At 35.8% G+C, this 18,952-nt stretch overlaps 1 protein-coding gene across 4 annotated transcripts in view; it reads left to right on the top strand.

Annotated features, from left to right (window-relative positions):
* The window catches only part of LOC122809006 (membrane-associated guanylate kinase, WW and PDZ domain-containing protein 3-like), a 1,354,602-nt gene that overhangs the window by 1,220,808 nt on the left and 114,842 nt on the right, over nt 1–18,952 (top strand). Inside the window, exon 15 of one of the 4 annotated variants that reach the window (XM_044080193.1) lies at nt 17,586–17,676. The exons of 2 other annotated variants lie outside the window; for them this stretch is intronic. In XM_044080193.1, coding sequence (XP_043936128.1) covers nt 17,586–17,676 — 91 coding nt within the window. The remainder of the gene's footprint in view (nt 1–17,585; nt 17,677–18,952) is intronic. One more of the 4 variants, XM_044080194.1, reaches the window with a different exon arrangement.

Here is an 18,952-nt window from a genome sequence, read left to right on the forward strand (position 1 = left end):
AATTCCTGGACTTGTATGTTGAAAAACTTCCAAATGGTCTTATTAATACAGGAGTGTACAGGAAACCATGTCATGTCAACACCCTGCTCATGAGATCGAGCATGAACCCTCCTTTTGTATTCAGGAATGTTATGGTAGGTCAGGCCATTAGAGCGTCAAGGCTAAATCCTTTGGAGGCAGGCTTTGTATCTGAACTAGGGGACCTTAAAAGTAGACATTTGCAGAGAGGATACAATATTAATGAAATTGATCCTTCTCTGGAACGAGCCTTAGGACTACGTAACACTGTAGCTACACCATATTTTGGACATCACAGTTCCAACACCCAGGTGAATAGGGAGCACGTGTCATCTCATGTTAAGTTTTCAACATATTATTCATCAGATAATAATGAGATTAGGGATATCATCAATAAATACTGGTCCATCATGCATGTTGATCCTAAATTAAGAGTCATAGTTGGTGAAACTCCCAGCTTTTTTGTACAAGAATAAGAACAATCTTAAAAAGATGCTATGCTACCCTAAGTATGGAACAGTAAACAAAGTAGCAGGACATACTAAACCGTGTGGTAGATGCAACTTCTGTCAATTTATTAATGAAGACAGCAACTTTTTACATCCTGATATGCTTGTCACCTATGAAATAAATGTGGAGGTTGACTGCATGACCACTAATGTGGTATATTTGGCCACCTGTCAGATCTGTTCCCACTTTTACGTTGGGAAAACCAACCGGTCATTAAGGGACAGAATGAGGGAACACATCTATCACATAAGGAAGGGTTCACCTTATAATGCCCTAGCGAAACACGTCAATCTTGCAGGAAGATCACACTGTTTTTGTTTTAGAGTACTTGAAACTATAGTTCCAGCAATAAGAGGCGGTGATATTAAGATGCATACAGAGAACAAGGAATGTGACTGGATAGTTCGGCTTAGGGCAGATAAAGGATCTGGCCTCAATGATAGAGCCTCGATAAAACCGAGACTAAGAACATGTAGGAATATTAAATAGATTGTATCTGCTTTCTCTAGTGACATCTGTACCAGTTTTTTACCTCATTTTTCTCCCCCCCCCTTTCAATACTCACTTTCACTCATGACATCTCTCACATAGTTTTGATATTTTTCATGTCATTCCATTTGGAAATGTAGTTTATTAGGACTTTTTGTATCCTTAGGATAGCCATTGCTTGAGCATTTAATGTTCACTTGATTTGTGATTTCAGGACATGTATTTTGTATATTCAACTGGTTATTCATTCTTTTTCTCCCCCCCCCCTTTCAATACTCACTTTCACTCATGACATCTCTCACATAGTTTTGATATTTTTCATGTCATTCCATTTGGAAATGTGGTTGATTAGGACTTTTTGTATCCTTAGGATAGCCATCGCTTGAGCATTTAATGTTCACTTGATTTGTGATTTCAGGACATGTATTTTGTATATTCAACTGGTTATTCATTACATGCATTCTTATTGCATTTATTTGCTTGACCACTAGAGGTGATCATACAATAGAACCAATTCATGTTTTTTTCATTGTAATTACTTGTTTGACCACTAGAGAATTTAGCTCCCCCCCCTTCAACACTCACTTTTATTCATGATATTTCTCATGTAGGTTTTACATATGTTTCATGTCATTTCAAATGTAGTTGACTTGGATTTTCTGTATTTTCAGGACAGGCATTGTTTGAGCACCTAACATCTATGTGATTTGTGATTTTATGATGTATATCCAACCTGTTATTCATTCATTATATGTATCCTCATTGTAACTACTTGTTTGACCACTACAGGTGATCATACAAAAGAATCAGTTTATGTTTTCTTCATTGTAATTACTTGTTTGACCACCAGAGGTGATCATATAAAAGAATCATTTTAAGTTTTTGTTTATTTTAACTTAGATCTGAAGAAGCTGTGTTAACAGTGAAAGCGCTCATCTTCAAATAAATATTCATTCTTTTTACATAGTTGGTTTTGAGATACTCTTCATTTTTTGGACCTGTTTTGCTCCTGCAACCTCCAACTTGATTTTAATATTTCTTTTATAAACAAATCTGAGGGTAAATCCAATGTGGCCCATAAAATCTATATCACAAGCTACAATGACCCAATTTTCTTTTATTACTTTCATCAATTCATAACTGTTGTCTGAAAATATAATGACCATTGCATTTTCACACCCAATTGGTCAATGTTTTTCCTTTCTGAGGTTATTTTACAAGAATTACCCAACAACGACATGTATACAACTTTACATTGCTTTAATAGTATTTCTTCTAGAATAGGTAAAATAAAATCTTGTGGGTACCGACTTTCCGAAAATAATTGTATTAAATAATTAATTTTCTGTAAAAAAAATAAATCTTCCCTTGATGCCATCCTAGTGATATGGACCATCTGGCTCATAACTAATCATTTCTTCTGGTGTGTAAGATGTAGCCCGTTGAAATGCAAATAATTCAAAAATTTTATCTTTCGAGGTATGTTAGAAATAGACTCATGTTTCTCAACATCCTTTATCAGTCATACATGTAAATAGTTAATGCTCTCAAATGAATAATAAGTACATTTTTAAAAATAGGAAGTTTCATTAACATGAGACAAATTGTTTTAACCTGTCAATAGTACCTGACCAGAGAATCAATATGTCATCAAGAAATCAAAAATATTTTGAAATATAAGGCATATACTCAGAATTAAAAATGAATTTCCTTTCCCAGAGGTATATAATTTTGGCAAAAATTGGGGCACAACTGGCCCCCATTGCTACACCTGTTATTTGAGCAAAGTATTCTCCTTCAAAGAGAATGTAATTGCAGGATACAACTCTTCCCATCAATTCTACCATTATTTCTATCATCCTGTTGGTCAAGAGATTACACTCGAACAATACATTTCTAAACCATTTCAACCCCAAAATATTTGGGATTACTAAAAATAAGTCCATAGTCACTAAAATCAATTGATCTGAATACAAATTCTGTGTAAGGGATTCCAACAAGTGCCAATAATTTTAATGAGATGTTCATGCATTGAACCAAAATTTTAAAATTTATAATCCATAAACTTTGCCAAAGGTTCGGTTTTAAAACCCCTAGCATCAACAGTGGGTCTTAATGGGGGTTGTACTGTACATATCCTTGTATATTTTTGGTATCCTGAAAATAGTTGGTGTGCAGGGGTATTCTACATATAAAAATTCATACTCATTTTTAGAGATATCATCTTGAAGAACAGTTCATTTAAATGTAAGTCAATATTTCTATAAGAAATGTTCATTTTGTTAACCGAAGATGCACAGTAGCTGTTATTCAAAATCACATTATGCATCCTGTTACAATTATCAATGTTGTACATTAAAACAAGCTCCCCCACCCTTGTCAGGTTTTATGAACTGTATTTTCTCATTTTTAAGGTTTTTAAAAAGTTGAGTTTAATCTGTGGTTATATTACTCTCCTTCTTGTTTGTTTTCCCTTTTAAAACATTCATAAAACTATTCTCTCATACCTGCTCATACAGCTGGAGAGTTTTATGAAACAGGGGGTTAAAAGAATTTTCCTCCTTAACCAATATTTGTTTAAATGAACTCCAGGTGTTTCCTTAAAAAATATAAGCAAAATTATTTTTTCTAATAAATAACTTTAATTCTATAATTGATTTGTCTACTCCATTCCTAGATGAGGGAACAAAATTCAAACCTTTTTTGAACAAATTACAGTGTCATCCAGTATACTTAAATGGCTGAAATTGTATATGTAAAATCCCCCCTCTAGTTATAACATTACCTTGTTCAGTATTGTCAATTTCCGGGCAAATGATAAGTTCCAAAAATCATCCTTGGTTTCTCCGATAACTTGAATACAAATCCCCTAACACTCATTTAATTCTGTCATTTGGCTTTGTAATTCCTGTTCTGTTATGTTTTCATTATGCCCGAAGATTGAGAACACTGCACAAGGTACTGTTATAACTCAGGGGGAATGTTACAATCTATAATTTCTGCCATTTAAGTATGCTAGATGTGCACTTTAATTTGTTCAAAAAAGGTTTGAATTTCATTCTCTCATCTAGGAATGAGGTACACAATTCAGTTATAGAATTAGTTATTTATTAGAAAAAATAATTTTGCTTATATTTTAAGGAAACACCTAGGGTTGATTTAAACAAGTATGGGTTAAGAAGGAAAAGTCTTTTTAACCCTCCATTGCATAAAACACTTCAACTGTTTGAGCAGGTATGCAAGAATGGTTTTAGGAATATTTTAAAAGGGAAAACAAATAAGGAGGGTAATATAACCACAGAAGAAAGTTAAGAATGAGAATATACAGGCCATGAAACCTGACAAGGGTGGTGGGATTGTTTTAATGGACAACATCATTTATTGTAACAAGATGCATACTGTGATTTTGAATGATATGTACTGTGTATCTTTGGTTAATGAAATGAACATTTCTTATATAAATATTGAAATATTGATTTATACTTAAATGAACTGTTACTTCAAGCTGATATCTCTAAAAATGAGTAAGAATTTTTATATGTAGATTATCCCCACACATCAGCTATTTTTGGGATACCAAAAATACACAAGGATATGTACAACCCCTAACACCCATTGTCGATGCTAGGGGTTCTAAAACTGAATCTTTGGCAAAGTTCATTGATTATACATTAAAAAAGTTTGGTTCAATGCATGAACATCTCATGAAAGATTCTTGGCACTTGTTGGAATCCCTAATGCAGCTTTTGTTCTGATCAATTGATTTTATTGACTATTGACATGATTGATTTATTTTCAGTAATCCCACATATTTGGGGGTTGGAATGGTTTAGAAATGTATTGGTCAATTGCAATTTATTGACCAACAGGATGATAAAAATAATGGTAGAATTGATGGGAAGAGTGTTATCCTGCAATTACATTCTCTTTAAAGGAGAATATTTTGCTCAAACAGGTGTAGCAATGGGGGCCGGTTGTGCCCCAATTTTTGCTAACATTGTTATATACCACTGGGAAAGGGAATTCATTTTTAATTCTGGGTATATGTCTTATATTGCAAAAAGTTTAAATTTCTTGACGACACATTGATTCTCTGGTCAGTACCACCATTAGGTTAAAACAATTTGTCTCATGTTAATGAAATTCCTTATTTTTAAAATGTACTTATGCATGTGAGAGGATTAACTAATCAGATATAGAACTGATAAAGGATGTTGAGAAACATGAATTTATTTCTAACATACTTCGAAAGAAAACATTTTCAAATTCTTATTTGTATTTTGAAAGTCAACATCCTACACACCAGTAGAGAAGATTAGTTAAGGGCTAGATGGTCCATATTGCTAGGATGGCATCAAGGGGAGATTTATTTTTACAGGAAATGAATTATTTAAGAGGTTACCCAGAAGATTTTATTTTATCTGTTCTAGAGAAATATTTTTAAAGCGATGTAAAGGTGTTCATGTGCCTTTGGTGGGTAATTCATATAAAACAATCTCAGAAAGGAAAAACATTGACCAAAATGGGTTTGAGTATGCAATGGTCATTACATATTCATACACCAGTTATGAATTGATGAAAGTAATAAAAGAAAATAAGGTCATGGTAGTTCATGAAAGAGATTTATTGTGCACATAGGATTTACTCCCATAATTGTTTATAAAATAAATATTAATTTAAAACCATTTTAGAAAGAGACATACCTCTCAATTGTACATGTCTTTGCAGAATGTCCAGACTTTTGCCTCAAATATTTGGTCTGTTACTCTGTGGTTTTCTGGCAAATCACAAAGTATTGAAGTCATTAAATAATGACATATATTTGTGTTTCAGACTTCATTTCCTTCAGAAAAAGCATGCTAACACAAATCCTGTTATTCTATCAGCTTTCTAAGTTTATAAAAGCAATATTTAAAATCTGTTCCTATTTTTGATTCTTTGTCCCCCCATTATTTTAGGCTTTGTGCATATTTCTTGCATTAAAAGGTTGAGAGGTATGGAAAGAGATGCCATGGCAAGTAATAACGCATCCCCACAAAGAGGGTGCTTTTAAATGCAAGAGGTGTCCACAAAGCCCCTGTATCATGACACATATTATTAAGTAATTAATTACTTAACCTTTAATTTGCCACCAAAACACAGGCAAATAGCTAAGAGGCATTTCTGATTTTTGTTATAGCTGGGTAAACAAACAACAAACTTGGGAAATAGTACTAATATTTGCTTTCTTATGTCATTCTCACATGTTACTGCATACACAGTAACATAGTGACTTTTCCTTTCTCTCTCTCTCACCTATGGATTATTGTCCAAATCTAATTATTTTTTATCTGCTGTCGGTCATATGTTATATCTGAAATGAGTGTATACATCTGGTTGTGTTCACAGTGTTATTGTTGACTCAGCTGTACTCTGACTCTACAACTCATTCTAGTTAAGTACTTTTCCAGTTTATGATAGATTGTTGCACAGGTCATTGCCTCTTTATGTTACTTTCATTACAAAATACATGTGTACCCTTTCCGCATGTGTGCTTAGCAGTTGTGTACATAGTTGTGCTAACAAATATGACACACTGAGTCATCACATGCTGGTTTAATGTGTGATTTGAACCTGTTTATTAACTTTTTAATATACATTCCTTCTTGAATATTCCTGGCTATAATTGTATATATTTCTGTGTCTGTTGTTGTTGTGCCTTTCGGCTTATCCCGGTTAGGGGTCGCCACAGCAGAACTCCGATCCGCTAATGTGTGGTAGTGGATTTTTACGTGCCGAGTTACCAGCCCTGATGCACAACCTTCAATGAAGGCATGCCCATACACACATGCCTCCACCCAGAAGACGCTCTAGCTGAAAATCGAACGCGACACTGTCTTGCTGTGAGGTGACAACGCTACCGCTGCACCACTTTCTGTGTCTGTCATAGAAAAAAATATTAAAGGAGACTTAGAAACTATCATGTCAACCTAATTTAAACTACCTTATTAACTCAAAATGCGTAGCTAAGTAATAAAGTTAGATTTATGACATAATATAACAGAAATATTGTTGTTGGTTCTTACTAAATGTAAGCTAGAGAAGTATAAGAAGGGATTCATATGTTTTCAGTAGTAACCTGGATTAAAATGCTTATGAGGATCTAAAATGTGGAAGAATATTTACGTTAGATTCTTAATGGGATACATGTATTTAGATGGATAGATAATGGACTGTGTTAGTTGCAAAAGTTATAGTTTTTGTAAACATGTATAGAATGCTCTGGAGAGACTTACTAAAACATGTTACATCCACCACCACGTACATATAAGCTCAAGAGTCAGACTATTCGTAGAATATGCAGATTCAGCACTCATTTCCAGCTGTTGAAGGGCACAGTGGCTTGCTGGTTAGTTATGCAGATATGGGGAGCTCTCCCTACACATCTTTGCAATATAGTCCTTAAATCCCTTGCCAAATGTATGGGCAATCGTGCAGGTTCAAATTTCTGCCAGTTAAAATTTGGCATAACTATGTACCAGGACCCCAGATAAAGCATACACTCTTATTCTTAAAGCGCATATTAAAATAGGCAACATCTTTGATTACCTGGAGTCCCTTGCTCAAATCAATATAAAAATGAAATGCTTGGCTGTTTATTGACTGGTGATAAGCATGACAAAAATAAATAAAATAATTAAAAAAAAAAACAGGAGCCAGTAAATTAAGAGCTCTTACAAACAAATTATTTCCTTAACTGGTGGGGCTTGTTGAGAACTACATATTTGCGGTCATTGCAATGTGCCAGAGGGTACATGTTAAAATTAATGCTTTAAAGGTAGATGCCACTAAAATACTACGTACTCTATTGGTTTACCTTGACATCATTAAAGAAGCATTAGAAGGTGCTAGACCAAAAGTTGGGCAAAGCCAAGCTTACTGTGCAGTATATCTCACCTGGTTACCTGACACTGGGTGTGGAGATTATCCATTAATATTAGATACCATTAAAACAATTATTTTAAAGACAAATACAAGGAAAAAAATTACTGCAGTTTTCTTGTGGTAACTTTGTTCTTTTCTGCAAAACATTATTTTCTCATTGGAAGATGAGAGGTGCAGTACAAGTGGGACCCATGATTTGGGCAGTGCATTTTATTTGGGAAACAGTGTGGCAGTAAACATATAGTTAATCAGCACTTTCTCTGGAAGCCTATTGCAGCATTTTAAGTTGCAGTATTCTAACTCCCGTTTGAATGCTTAATATTGTATATGTGTCACCTTGGCAGTCAGACCCTTAGTTACTTTCTTGCAGATTTAAGACTTGCACTGGGTCTTTCGATATAAGAAACAAGTCCTCCAAACTGCTACAGCTGCTGCCTGAGGAGGTACGAGTGTGTTCTTTGTGGTATCTGACATTTACTCACTAAGTGCAGTTTAACTGGTAGATGGTTAGGATAGTGAAAGGAAGTTAGTTTACCAGCAGTGCACCTCCACCCTTGGATTGTGGATTTGGCACTATGTAGTTGTAAATGAAGGTAGGGAATCATATGGATTCAACTGCTGTGTGGGAGGGGAGTGGCATTTTGTAATGACCTTTCCTGGCATTAGCAGCATGTTGGTAACTTGGATGGATAAGTGCTGTTTGTAAGTCTGATCATAGATTTAAAGAAACCTGGCCTCATATTTCATTCTTAGAAGTGACTTCAATTTATGCATATGCTTCAGATTGCAAATTTCATTTGCCAACCACTTTGTAGATGTTTGAGAAAATAACTAGGACCCTTGAAATTAGAGTCTTAGATGATGCTTCCTCTGTTTTCAGTGCTTCAGATCACATATATATTGTATCCAGATGATTTCTAGATACACAGGCTTCTTCCTGATATCCCAGCTCTATATGTCAACATTACACGTGTCTACTAAGTCAGAGTTTTATTAGTGATATGTCTCCAGTTGAGATCATGGGATGTTTAAAAACAACAGTATAATGTTTCTTTTCTATGCTCTGGATTTAAAAACATGTCTTGTTAGCATTGCTATCTCATACCTGTTGATTTCCAGGTTATTTACTGCATAGGATACCTACTGTGCAAACTACACACATCCTTCCTGTGCCTACACATTTTTAGTAAGGTCCTCTGTTTTCTCTCCCATCCCATAATTCTGCAGCAAATCAGTTTGTGAAGTACTGTATTGCTCCTCTAGGGGTGTGTGTGTGTGTGTGTGTGTGTGTGTGTGTGTGTGTGTGTGTGTGTGTGTGTGCACGCATATGTACATGTCCTGTGATGGACTTGTGCCACATTCAGGAGTGACTTCTTGCCTTACAGCCACTGCTTGCTGATACAGGCACTGCCTTCCTATGACCTGAACTGGATTAATTGGGTAGGGAGATTAAAAGACTTACTGGAAAACAGCCTTGTGGCATCCTCACTCTCTACACATACCGGCTGTGCTGTTACTTCCTAAAAGATCATCTTGCTGAATGGCTTGCAGATTCCACTTATCTACCTCTTATGTTTTGGCCTGACTTATATTGCCACCCATGCATTGGATTTTTACAGAGTGTACTACAAACATTTCTTGTAGGCTTGAAGGGGTCTGTTTTTTTATAAGGTTGCTTTAGAAAAAGGTTCTTGTAGTCAAGATGGCATTTGGAGGAAGGGGTGGTAGTGTGAGTCATGTTCTAAATAGGCTGCAGTCATGATATGCATTTCTGCTTATAACAGAAGAATTTCCATGAGACCTTTAAATGTGACTTTGAAATTGTAGGTAACACTAGCTGTGGTGTACCATTATGAAGAAAAATGTGAGCTTGTGAAAAGAAATTCAGAGTAATGTTGCATAAAACGCAGGAGTGGTACAGTTTGTTTTAGGTTTCTGTAACTAGAACTTCTTGTATACATTAATTAGCCAACAGCCTTAAATGTGTCTGGATTAAGCAACAAAACAGTGTCAGATAATTCAGTAAACTTGGATTTAGTTACTTAAGAAAGTCCACATGGCAATTAAATGAGTAATTATTAGTAGATAATGATGAAAAAAATCAAATAGCAAGATAACCAGAAAGTTTCAGACGAAATATGTTGGAAGAACACATTCACCTGGATATGTGATGGGCTGCAGTGAGATCCATCTAGCCACATAAAAGAACAGAACGTGGAAAAGGAGAAATAGTAACATGACATCAAGAAGGAAGTGTGGATTACAAAGTTAAAGTAATATTTGTGTTTTTTTATATCCACCTGCAGGACCAAGCCCTATAGCTCATCTGCCTGCACTCCGTCAGCTCATTTGTTGCATGGTAACAGGTTCTAGGAATCTCCAAGGGAGGCAGTAGCCCTACTGCCCATTAATTTCAGCCCAGCAATCCAAAGTCCGCGCTTCCACTTCATTATTTATTTATCTGACATTTGTTGACCGAGTTAGTCCAACTGGCTTGTAGCTCTTTTTCAGCGGATGCTTGGGGAGAAAATCTCCACTGTACAAATATAAAAGAAAGTTACACGATAAAGTGATGTATAATACAATAAGTTTAGCAAACTATCAATTAACAGTATAAGTAAGACAAAAGATACCTTTACACAGTCTAGTAAGTAAGGAAACAGATAACTACAAAAGGCAGCAAACACATATTAGGACTATTGACAGTGAGCAAGTATACCATTTCAAGCTGTTTGTAATTGTAGTCTACAGGAAGTATAGAAATTAGGAGTAGGTTACAAGATAAGACAGCAGGTAGCAGGAGTCCAGAACTGAGAAGTATAGGAGCCTGGAGAGAGTCAAGTGACTGTCTTGTTGAAATAGGAGGTTAGTTGGAATCAGATAGAGTAAAGGGAGGAAATTGGGACTAGGAAGGAAGGGGAATAAAGGAGAGAAGTAGTGGTGGAGTAATGTCATGGCAAGAGTCAGGTGGTAGAGAGTGGAGCATCTTGCTGGTCCACCCTGTCTGCTGGTGGGGCACCTGCTCTTGCCAGCAGCAGTTCTTCTTAACTTTAGTATATGCTACTCTCTGAGGGGAAGTGTGCCTTCTCCTGCTGAATTCCCCTTACCATACTGTGCAGCTTTGACATAGCAACAACAGTAAGCTAGGCTTGAGTTCCATGGGGTGAACACATTATACATTCATGTTGAGAGCTAAAGCTGCTTTCTCCCAACCCAGGATGAGCTGTAGCCAGCAAAGGCTGCCGACCCCCATCCTACCAAGTGAGCTCCTGTAGGTTTCCAAGTCAGTATTTGCACTTGAGTGACCTGTGATGTAGTCAGGGCTTCAATCCTCAGTGCCACAGATTTGATTATAATATCTATCAAACAGTAAATGCAGCTGTTTCTTTTTGATATAGGTTCATAGACTATTACAATGCCAGCAGTTGAAGAGCCCTTACAAGCCTAGCCAGTTTTACCCAATTTTCTGTCCCTTGGGGAGAGATAACAAGGGTCAGCAAGCAGGGTTTTACAAATTTTACAGACTGCCTCTGTCCCTAAGGGACATGGATGCCACCCCAGGTGTGAATTGGCAAGCTCCCATCCATTGGTCTAGATTACACTTGAAGATGGTCAAGGAAGGGCTTGAATAGGAAGCCTATTCTAGAGGAGAGGCAATCTCTGGCACACGTTTGTCTCTCCAGCATGATCTTTTCATGTCAGAGATCAGGTTTAGATCTCTGGAGCGAGTAAACTGTGTGCAGTTAGTTTTGCAAATGTGCAACATCAGGGGTGGGTCAGAGACTGCCTTGTAAATTAGGTACATATCACCCCTCAGTAATCGGTAGGAAATTGAGTTCAGCAATAAGGCTTTTCATCAGTATCCATATGACATGTTGTATTTTTTTTTTTTGTGAGAAACCTCAGAGATTGCTCCAACTATTGCAGGTGCCTGGTGAGGTACATGGCAAATGGTGCATTATACTCGATTATTGGTCTGATGAGGGCTGAATACAGTGGTAGATCCAGCAATGATATCAGAAAACCAGCAAATACTAATAAATAAAATATGTGTAGTCCAAGAAACCACAAACACAGCTGCTATGATCCAAAACAATCTTTTATTAACACAGTTATTGAGTGCTTTCTTTTCAATAAAAAGAGACTTTATCAGAATAACAAGAAAGCCGTAAAGGAAGCAATTTAAATGCCATTCATAAATTAAATCTCCTCCAATAAAATGTAAACATTAATTAAATACATCACACACCAATTAAATGTTTAAAAAAACCTGGATAGGATAAATGCAACTTGGCCGTGTTGACATAAAATGTAAAAACCTTTTGTTATATGTGTATATATATATATATATATATATATATATATATATATATATATATATATATCCAAAATTTTATGTAGGTACTGTAATATTTACTATATTTTGCTTGCTTTTTCATGTAAATTTGGCACAGTAGAAATCGCATCATTCAAATCTGGGGGAAACATCGCAGCTAATCTAAGCTGTCATTCTGTTTCTTTTTTCTTTAAAGTATTTTTCCAGTCTCCACCCCTGCCATCAAGTTTAATGAGCTCCACAATTCCAAGTAGAAACTTTTCAAGATTGGAACAAGCTTGAGAGTGTTTATATAATGCACTGTTCTGCTTCCCATTCCTTATATCATTTACATGCTCATATATTCTACATCTTACCTACATAGAAATAAAAACATGTGGCACAAACACTTAGATGAACTACTCTACTTGTCCTACAGTTAGCTTTTTTGAAAAAAAAACTCTACTGTGCATTTTGTTATTTAGAGTGATGGATTTATCCTTAAAAATAAATGAACATTGATTGCAGGCTCCCCACAGCCTAGTATAGGCATCTGTTGTACTTGGAACATCTGTTTTGTTTTCCAAGAGCTTATTAAAATTTGCTCCTGTACTATACAAAAATTTAGGTGCTTTACCCACCTTATCAAAAACATCTTTATTCACCCTAAATATATTCCAGTTAGAGCTCAGAGCATTCTTGATTTTGTTAGTCAAATGGTTATATTGCAATATGCAGCCTTTCTTATATGAAGCCTTATTAGTATCTACCATTTTATCAGTATTTGATGACAGCAAACCCACCTGTAACAGTTTAGTAGACAGTACCCCATTTTTTATATATTTAATCTAAACTTTCCATAACAAACTCTTTGGGTTATCCCCTCACTTGAATCATATAACAAATTTTATCTAATTCACTTTTTACATTATCCTGGTGTGACTTCATGAGTGCTACTCTGATAGCTTGCCCCTTCACAATGCTTATTTTTGGTAATAGGATGATTACTTTGAAAATGCAAATAGGAATTACAGAATGTGTCCTTTCAAAAAATCCTTGATCTAAAACCACTATTGTCATGGAAAATATAAGTATCCAGAAAAATTGATATCCGAACCATCAAAATTATATGTGAATTTTAAGAATTATGTTGTATTATTAAGATATTGTACAAACAGTTAAATCTCAGTACTAGGTCCATCCCATAAGATAAATATATCATCCAAAAATCTAGAATACATTCTAATTCTGTGCCAAAAGGGGCATTGAAATACATAGTCGGTTTCCCATCCCAATAACACAAGGTTTGCATACACAGCAGCGCAAGCCGCCCCCATCGCTACCCCCTTGATTTGTTGATAGAACTCCCCCGCGAAATAGATATAATTATTTTCTAAAACTAGACTCATGCTTTCACAAATTAGTGTTATCTGGTCATGTGCAAGGTCAGAAAACCGAAACAAGGTCTCTTCAAATAAAGCCATCCCATCCTGTCTGGGAAAGACAGTAAATAGATCTTTCACATCTACTGTAAGATAAATCAGATCTTCCTTCCATAAGTCTTTCTTTAAATGACCAAGAAAGTTTTCTCCACCACATTTTGCACCCAAGAGTCCACATGGGGATATGTCTTAGATCCGCTAGCTTCAATTATGGGCCTGAAAGGGAAAGTTTCAACATTTTTATGGACCTTGGGGATACCAAAGAATACAGGAATAATGTTTTTTTATTGTATAAAAAATTAAATTATAGTCTTCCACATCTATTCTCTGATTAATAAGATATTCTTTTAAAAATGAATCAGTACATGAATAGGCTATATTTATCTGATTTTTTGAAACCCCTACATATGTTGTGGCATCAGATAAGATCTCCTGCATCACATTAGTATAATCAAGTGCTCTGTATAAAACTATAACCCCACCTTTATCTGGGGTCATGATCCAAATTGAATCATCCTTCCTGAGGTCCATTAACAAAGCATATTCTCTTCTAGTAAGGTCCCAATGTATTTTGGTATCATTAAGATCTATGTCATAAACATCTTCCATGACTACTTTTTCGTATGTATCCAGTACAGGATGTAGTGGTGGATTGAATACGCTCTTTCTTTTAGGTGTACCTATTCTATTTTGTACATTCTCACTTAGGGGATTTATTGGTTCATTAGAGGAAAAAAATATGTCAAGATTTAATTTTTTCATATATAATTTTAAAGCCATTAAATCCTCCACTAAATTACCCCTCTTTTCAGGAATAAATTTAACCCCTTTTGATAAATTAAAGTATTCCTTTGTAATTACCCTATCTGAGTAATTGTAAATAGTAAAGCCATCATTAGTACACACAGTACTCCTGGGTTCACTTAATTCCTATAATTGTTCTTCCTCCCCATCTTGGGGTAAAAATTTCTGCCATATTCCCCACTCTCCATATACCTGTGAACCAATCTCTCTGAGCGTTTCATCCCTGGAAAATCCTGCTGTTCATTTTCATCACCCTCAAAATCCACACTAGCATTCATAACCACTTCACTGTGACTTAATTTCTGATTGAAACTACCTCGAAGTGTATCCAACACCCTCCCAATAAGATATACCTGTTTATTATTATATTGTTTAATATCCTTCTCTAGTTTGCGTTTCTTTTTATAATAAATATTGTTGTATCTCCTTTCCACCTTATCCAGAATTTTAAAATATAAACTGGTATATTGGGGAAACATCAAATCTTGTCTTATGTTACCATCCAAAGATTCAGCTTCTTGAACTAACATATATTTCTGTTTCTCATAGAACAATACAGTCTTTTTAACAAGATTGAACTCAACATCATCAAAGAATGCAACAAATTCATCAATGCTTTCTGTATCATAATTAATACCAAATGGGAATTTGAACAATCGTAAACCCTGTGAAACAATTTTAAGATGCAACATTCATTAAAATATGCTATATCCATATCCAGCATCTTCAATTTAAAAAGTCTCTTCTCAAAAAAAATATATCATGTCCTTTAATGAACCAAAATTGTCATTTTTATTATACGTTGCACCCATTGCTGAATTTTGTGGTGCATTAACATTATTTTGTCCAAAACTGAACTGTTTAGCCACTAAATTTTAGTCTACCTACTGACTGTTAACACTGTCCGATTCTCCAGAACCGTTATGTCCAATTACATCAGTATTAGTGTACCGACTGTTAATATTATCTTTAGATCCAGATGCCATGCCCTTGCCTATAAGCTGGGCCACATAGAAGGATTTCCTCACCATCGTGGAAATGTGGTGGCTAAAGTTCACATTACTATCTATCTGAGTACCCAGATCTCTCACCACTGAGTCCACTTTTAGGGGGGGTACTATCAGTGTTGTAATTTGCAGGGGTATTTGATTTCCTAAAGGGTATTATTATGTACTTCTTCGCATTTAGTTTGAGGCCATGGCTCAGACATCAGTCATTTGTCTGCATCTGATCTTTCTGTAGGATGTTGACATCATTTGCGGAGTCAACAATTGCCCCCATGTTGCAGTCATCAGCAAACTTAGTCAGCCAAAGGCCATCTACATTTGCCTTGACATCTGAGAAGTATATCCAAAATAGGAGCGGGCCTAATACTGGGACCTGTGGTACTCCACTGGTGACTGGCCTCCTGCTGAATGTGGATTCCCCCTCTCTAGTAAAATGTGTCCTATCCATGAGCCATTTGGCTATCTGGTGACATAGTGGTTTATGCCCAATTTTGTGAGGTTATCTATAATGCCTGAGTGGGGTGTTGTGTTAAATGCCTTGGCCAGATCAAGGTAGATGGTATGCACTGTCTTGCACTCATCCATGGCCTTGGTGACCTCAAAGAAGTCGACCAGATTGAGCAGGCAGGACCTGTCCTTGATGAATCTGAACTGGGTTGGGTCTAGAGTCTGGAGGTTTCCTGTGTCAGTGTTAATCAGGTCAATGATTATCCTTTCCATAGCCTTGCATATGAGGTTAGTCAAACTTATGGGTTGGTAGTTTAGTGGGTCCTTTGATGGTCCCCCCTTGTGCAGAGAGATGACTTTTGCTGGGACAAAGCCTGTGTGGAGACTGTGGGTAAATAGAGATCTGAGTAGTTCTACTAGGTCATGATTCAAGCTATTTAATAGGCACCCTGAGATTCCATGAGGGTCCAGTGATGCCATGTTTCTAGTTTTAGAGAGCAGGGTGACAACCTGTTCTTTGTGATAACAGGCAAAGCAATGGTAGGGGGTATTTCATGGGGAGTTACAGGAGATGATAAGGGGGGGAATTTGAGCTGCATTTATCGACTAGCAGGTTTACTGTTTTTTTTGGCTGAGTATAGGTAGTGCCATCTACAGCCTACTTAGCACATTGTTAATATAAATAACATAAGTATGTTAACTGTTGATGAACGGCTATAAAGAAGTTTTTTTTTTGCTTGTTTGATTTTAATAAGTACTTATTCTACAGAGGAAACTTATTCAGGTAATGACTAGCCTGTAACAGAAGGTAAAAGAAGGGATGTGAGTACAGTACAAAGCAAAAATGGCCACAGTTTGACTGAGTGTAATATTAGTCCTTGGATTGTATGTGGAATGCTGTTTATAATTTGTTGCATCTTTAGTAAGATGGTTATGCAAATGTTAGTATTTTTTTTTCTTATTTTGCAAAAATGGTTCTGTAAATGCTTGTACTATTTTTCTTTTGATGGTTTGTATGTAAATATAGAAGGTTTCAGTAAAATGAATTTATGAAAAAAATCAAATAAGATCCTCTTTCCTTTATGGTTTGAACAGCAAAACATACTGCATGTGATTTCATGTCATCCCATTAAGTATTAGAAGTACGACATATTCAAAGGTAATATGTACAGCAATAAAACCATGGTACAACAATGCTTACATCTTCCTTTTGTTTGTGATGTCATTTGCCTCACATCAGAGTGAGATTCTGAAATCTCTTGTCTAAGGAGACAGTAGTACTAAAAAGAGCTGGGAATTGTCTGTAGTGTCTTACTAAAGATTCTTTGAATAGGGGGACCCCTATTTTTGATCATTCAGCCAGTAAATCAAGAAGTATGATTAATGACTACATTGTGCGATGTTGTTGCATTTTAGTTCTTTATAAATGCCACAAAGAATATTCTTGAGCTGTAAAAGTTTACCTAGCATATTATTTGGATACTAACCTTATATTTTTTTGTTTTTGCTTTCATTTTTCATGCTTTCACATGGATATGTCTTTTTCCCCTTTCCTTCCCCTTTTTCTCTGCTTGTGTGTCTTTTGTTCTGTTTTTGTCACTGTTTCTGTTTTGTTACACTTATCAAAAGCAACAGAAATCTCCAGTCTCTCTCTCTGTGTCACCAGCTCAAAACGCGGGGAGCCTTGCTTCTATCTAGTAGGCTGCACTGAAAACAAATGGTTTGTGCATTTTATAGTTCTTCTGAAATGAAACGCCAGCTTATAAGTTTAACTATGACTTCTCAGTTCTTGCCTGAAATACAGAGTACAGATGTTGCAGTGAATAAGGCAGAGGATGGCATGGTGATTTGTACAGAATGAGTGTTATTAAATATGGAATTACTTGAATCAGTCAATGTAGAACCTTTACAAGAACAAAATGTATTACTCAATGCAATTGTAAGGTCATGGAATAGATTGCCAGTAAAGATAAGACAAAGTTCTTCTGCTGAATTGATGAGGAATTCTGTAGAGACTTGGGTAGGATCTAATATTTATTCTGTGAGCCTGAATTCTAAATGGTCTGTTTGACCTTTACACTGTGACTTTAAGAAACTATGGAACTGTAAAAAAAAAAAAAAAAAAAAATTGATTGTCAAAAATATTAATCCTTTAATCACCTCAGTGTCAGCTACTAGAAGGCTGGTACTGTAAAAAAATCTTGAGGACTGGTAAAAGCACTGCCAGTCGTATTAGTGGTAATGCAATGTAGGCAGATCACAATTTTTAGTCTGCAAAATTCTTCGCCATCTGACATTCTTAATGAGCGAGACCCTTGCTCTTTAAGGTCATCATGCAGCCATAGTAGTGAGGATGAATAAGGTCACAATATTCAGTTCTGTTTTACTTTGATCCTTTGGTATTGCTGAATTATGAGAATTAAGTCAGACGATTCTGAATCAAATCAAGTCACAGATGAGTAAATTTGAGCCATTGTACTTAATACCTTAGCCCAGAGTATGAATCCCTCAGTTTTCATTTGCAGACTTTATTACTCTGAGCAAGTAACTTAACCCAAACAGTGCTTCTGGGTCACCACTAAAATGATATACTTGTATCTAATGTGCTTTCTTGGCTACTTAATTAATAAAAAAAAATGTATAAGTCATACAGTAAGTGCAATCTGCTCTGCATGGTTCGGATGGAATGTTTAAATCATACAGTCTGTTTTGCTAAGTTCTTTTGGATTACTGTGATTTTTAAACAGTATCTAAAAATGCCACAAAGATCTGGAGAACCTTTCTGGTAAATAATTCCATACTGAAGCAGATGACTTTTGTGTTATAGTGTCTTAACACTATATTATTTGCCATTTCAGTCATAAACATTGCAATTTGTCACAAAGGTTTAGTGTTCACGTGTTGTGGTCTTCTAATATGTTATATATGAATGTGTTCACCCTATACCATCGAGCTATGCGCTCGAGGGACTTGAACCTCAGCTCTGAAATAAATAG

Source organism: Protopterus annectens, chromosome 8.part0 (assembly GCF_019279795.1).
Source record: "Protopterus annectens isolate FY-2018-M chromosome 8.part0, PAN1.0, whole genome shotgun sequence".
Taxonomy (NCBI): domain Eukaryota; kingdom Metazoa; phylum Chordata; order Ceratodontiformes; family Protopteridae; genus Protopterus; species Protopterus annectens.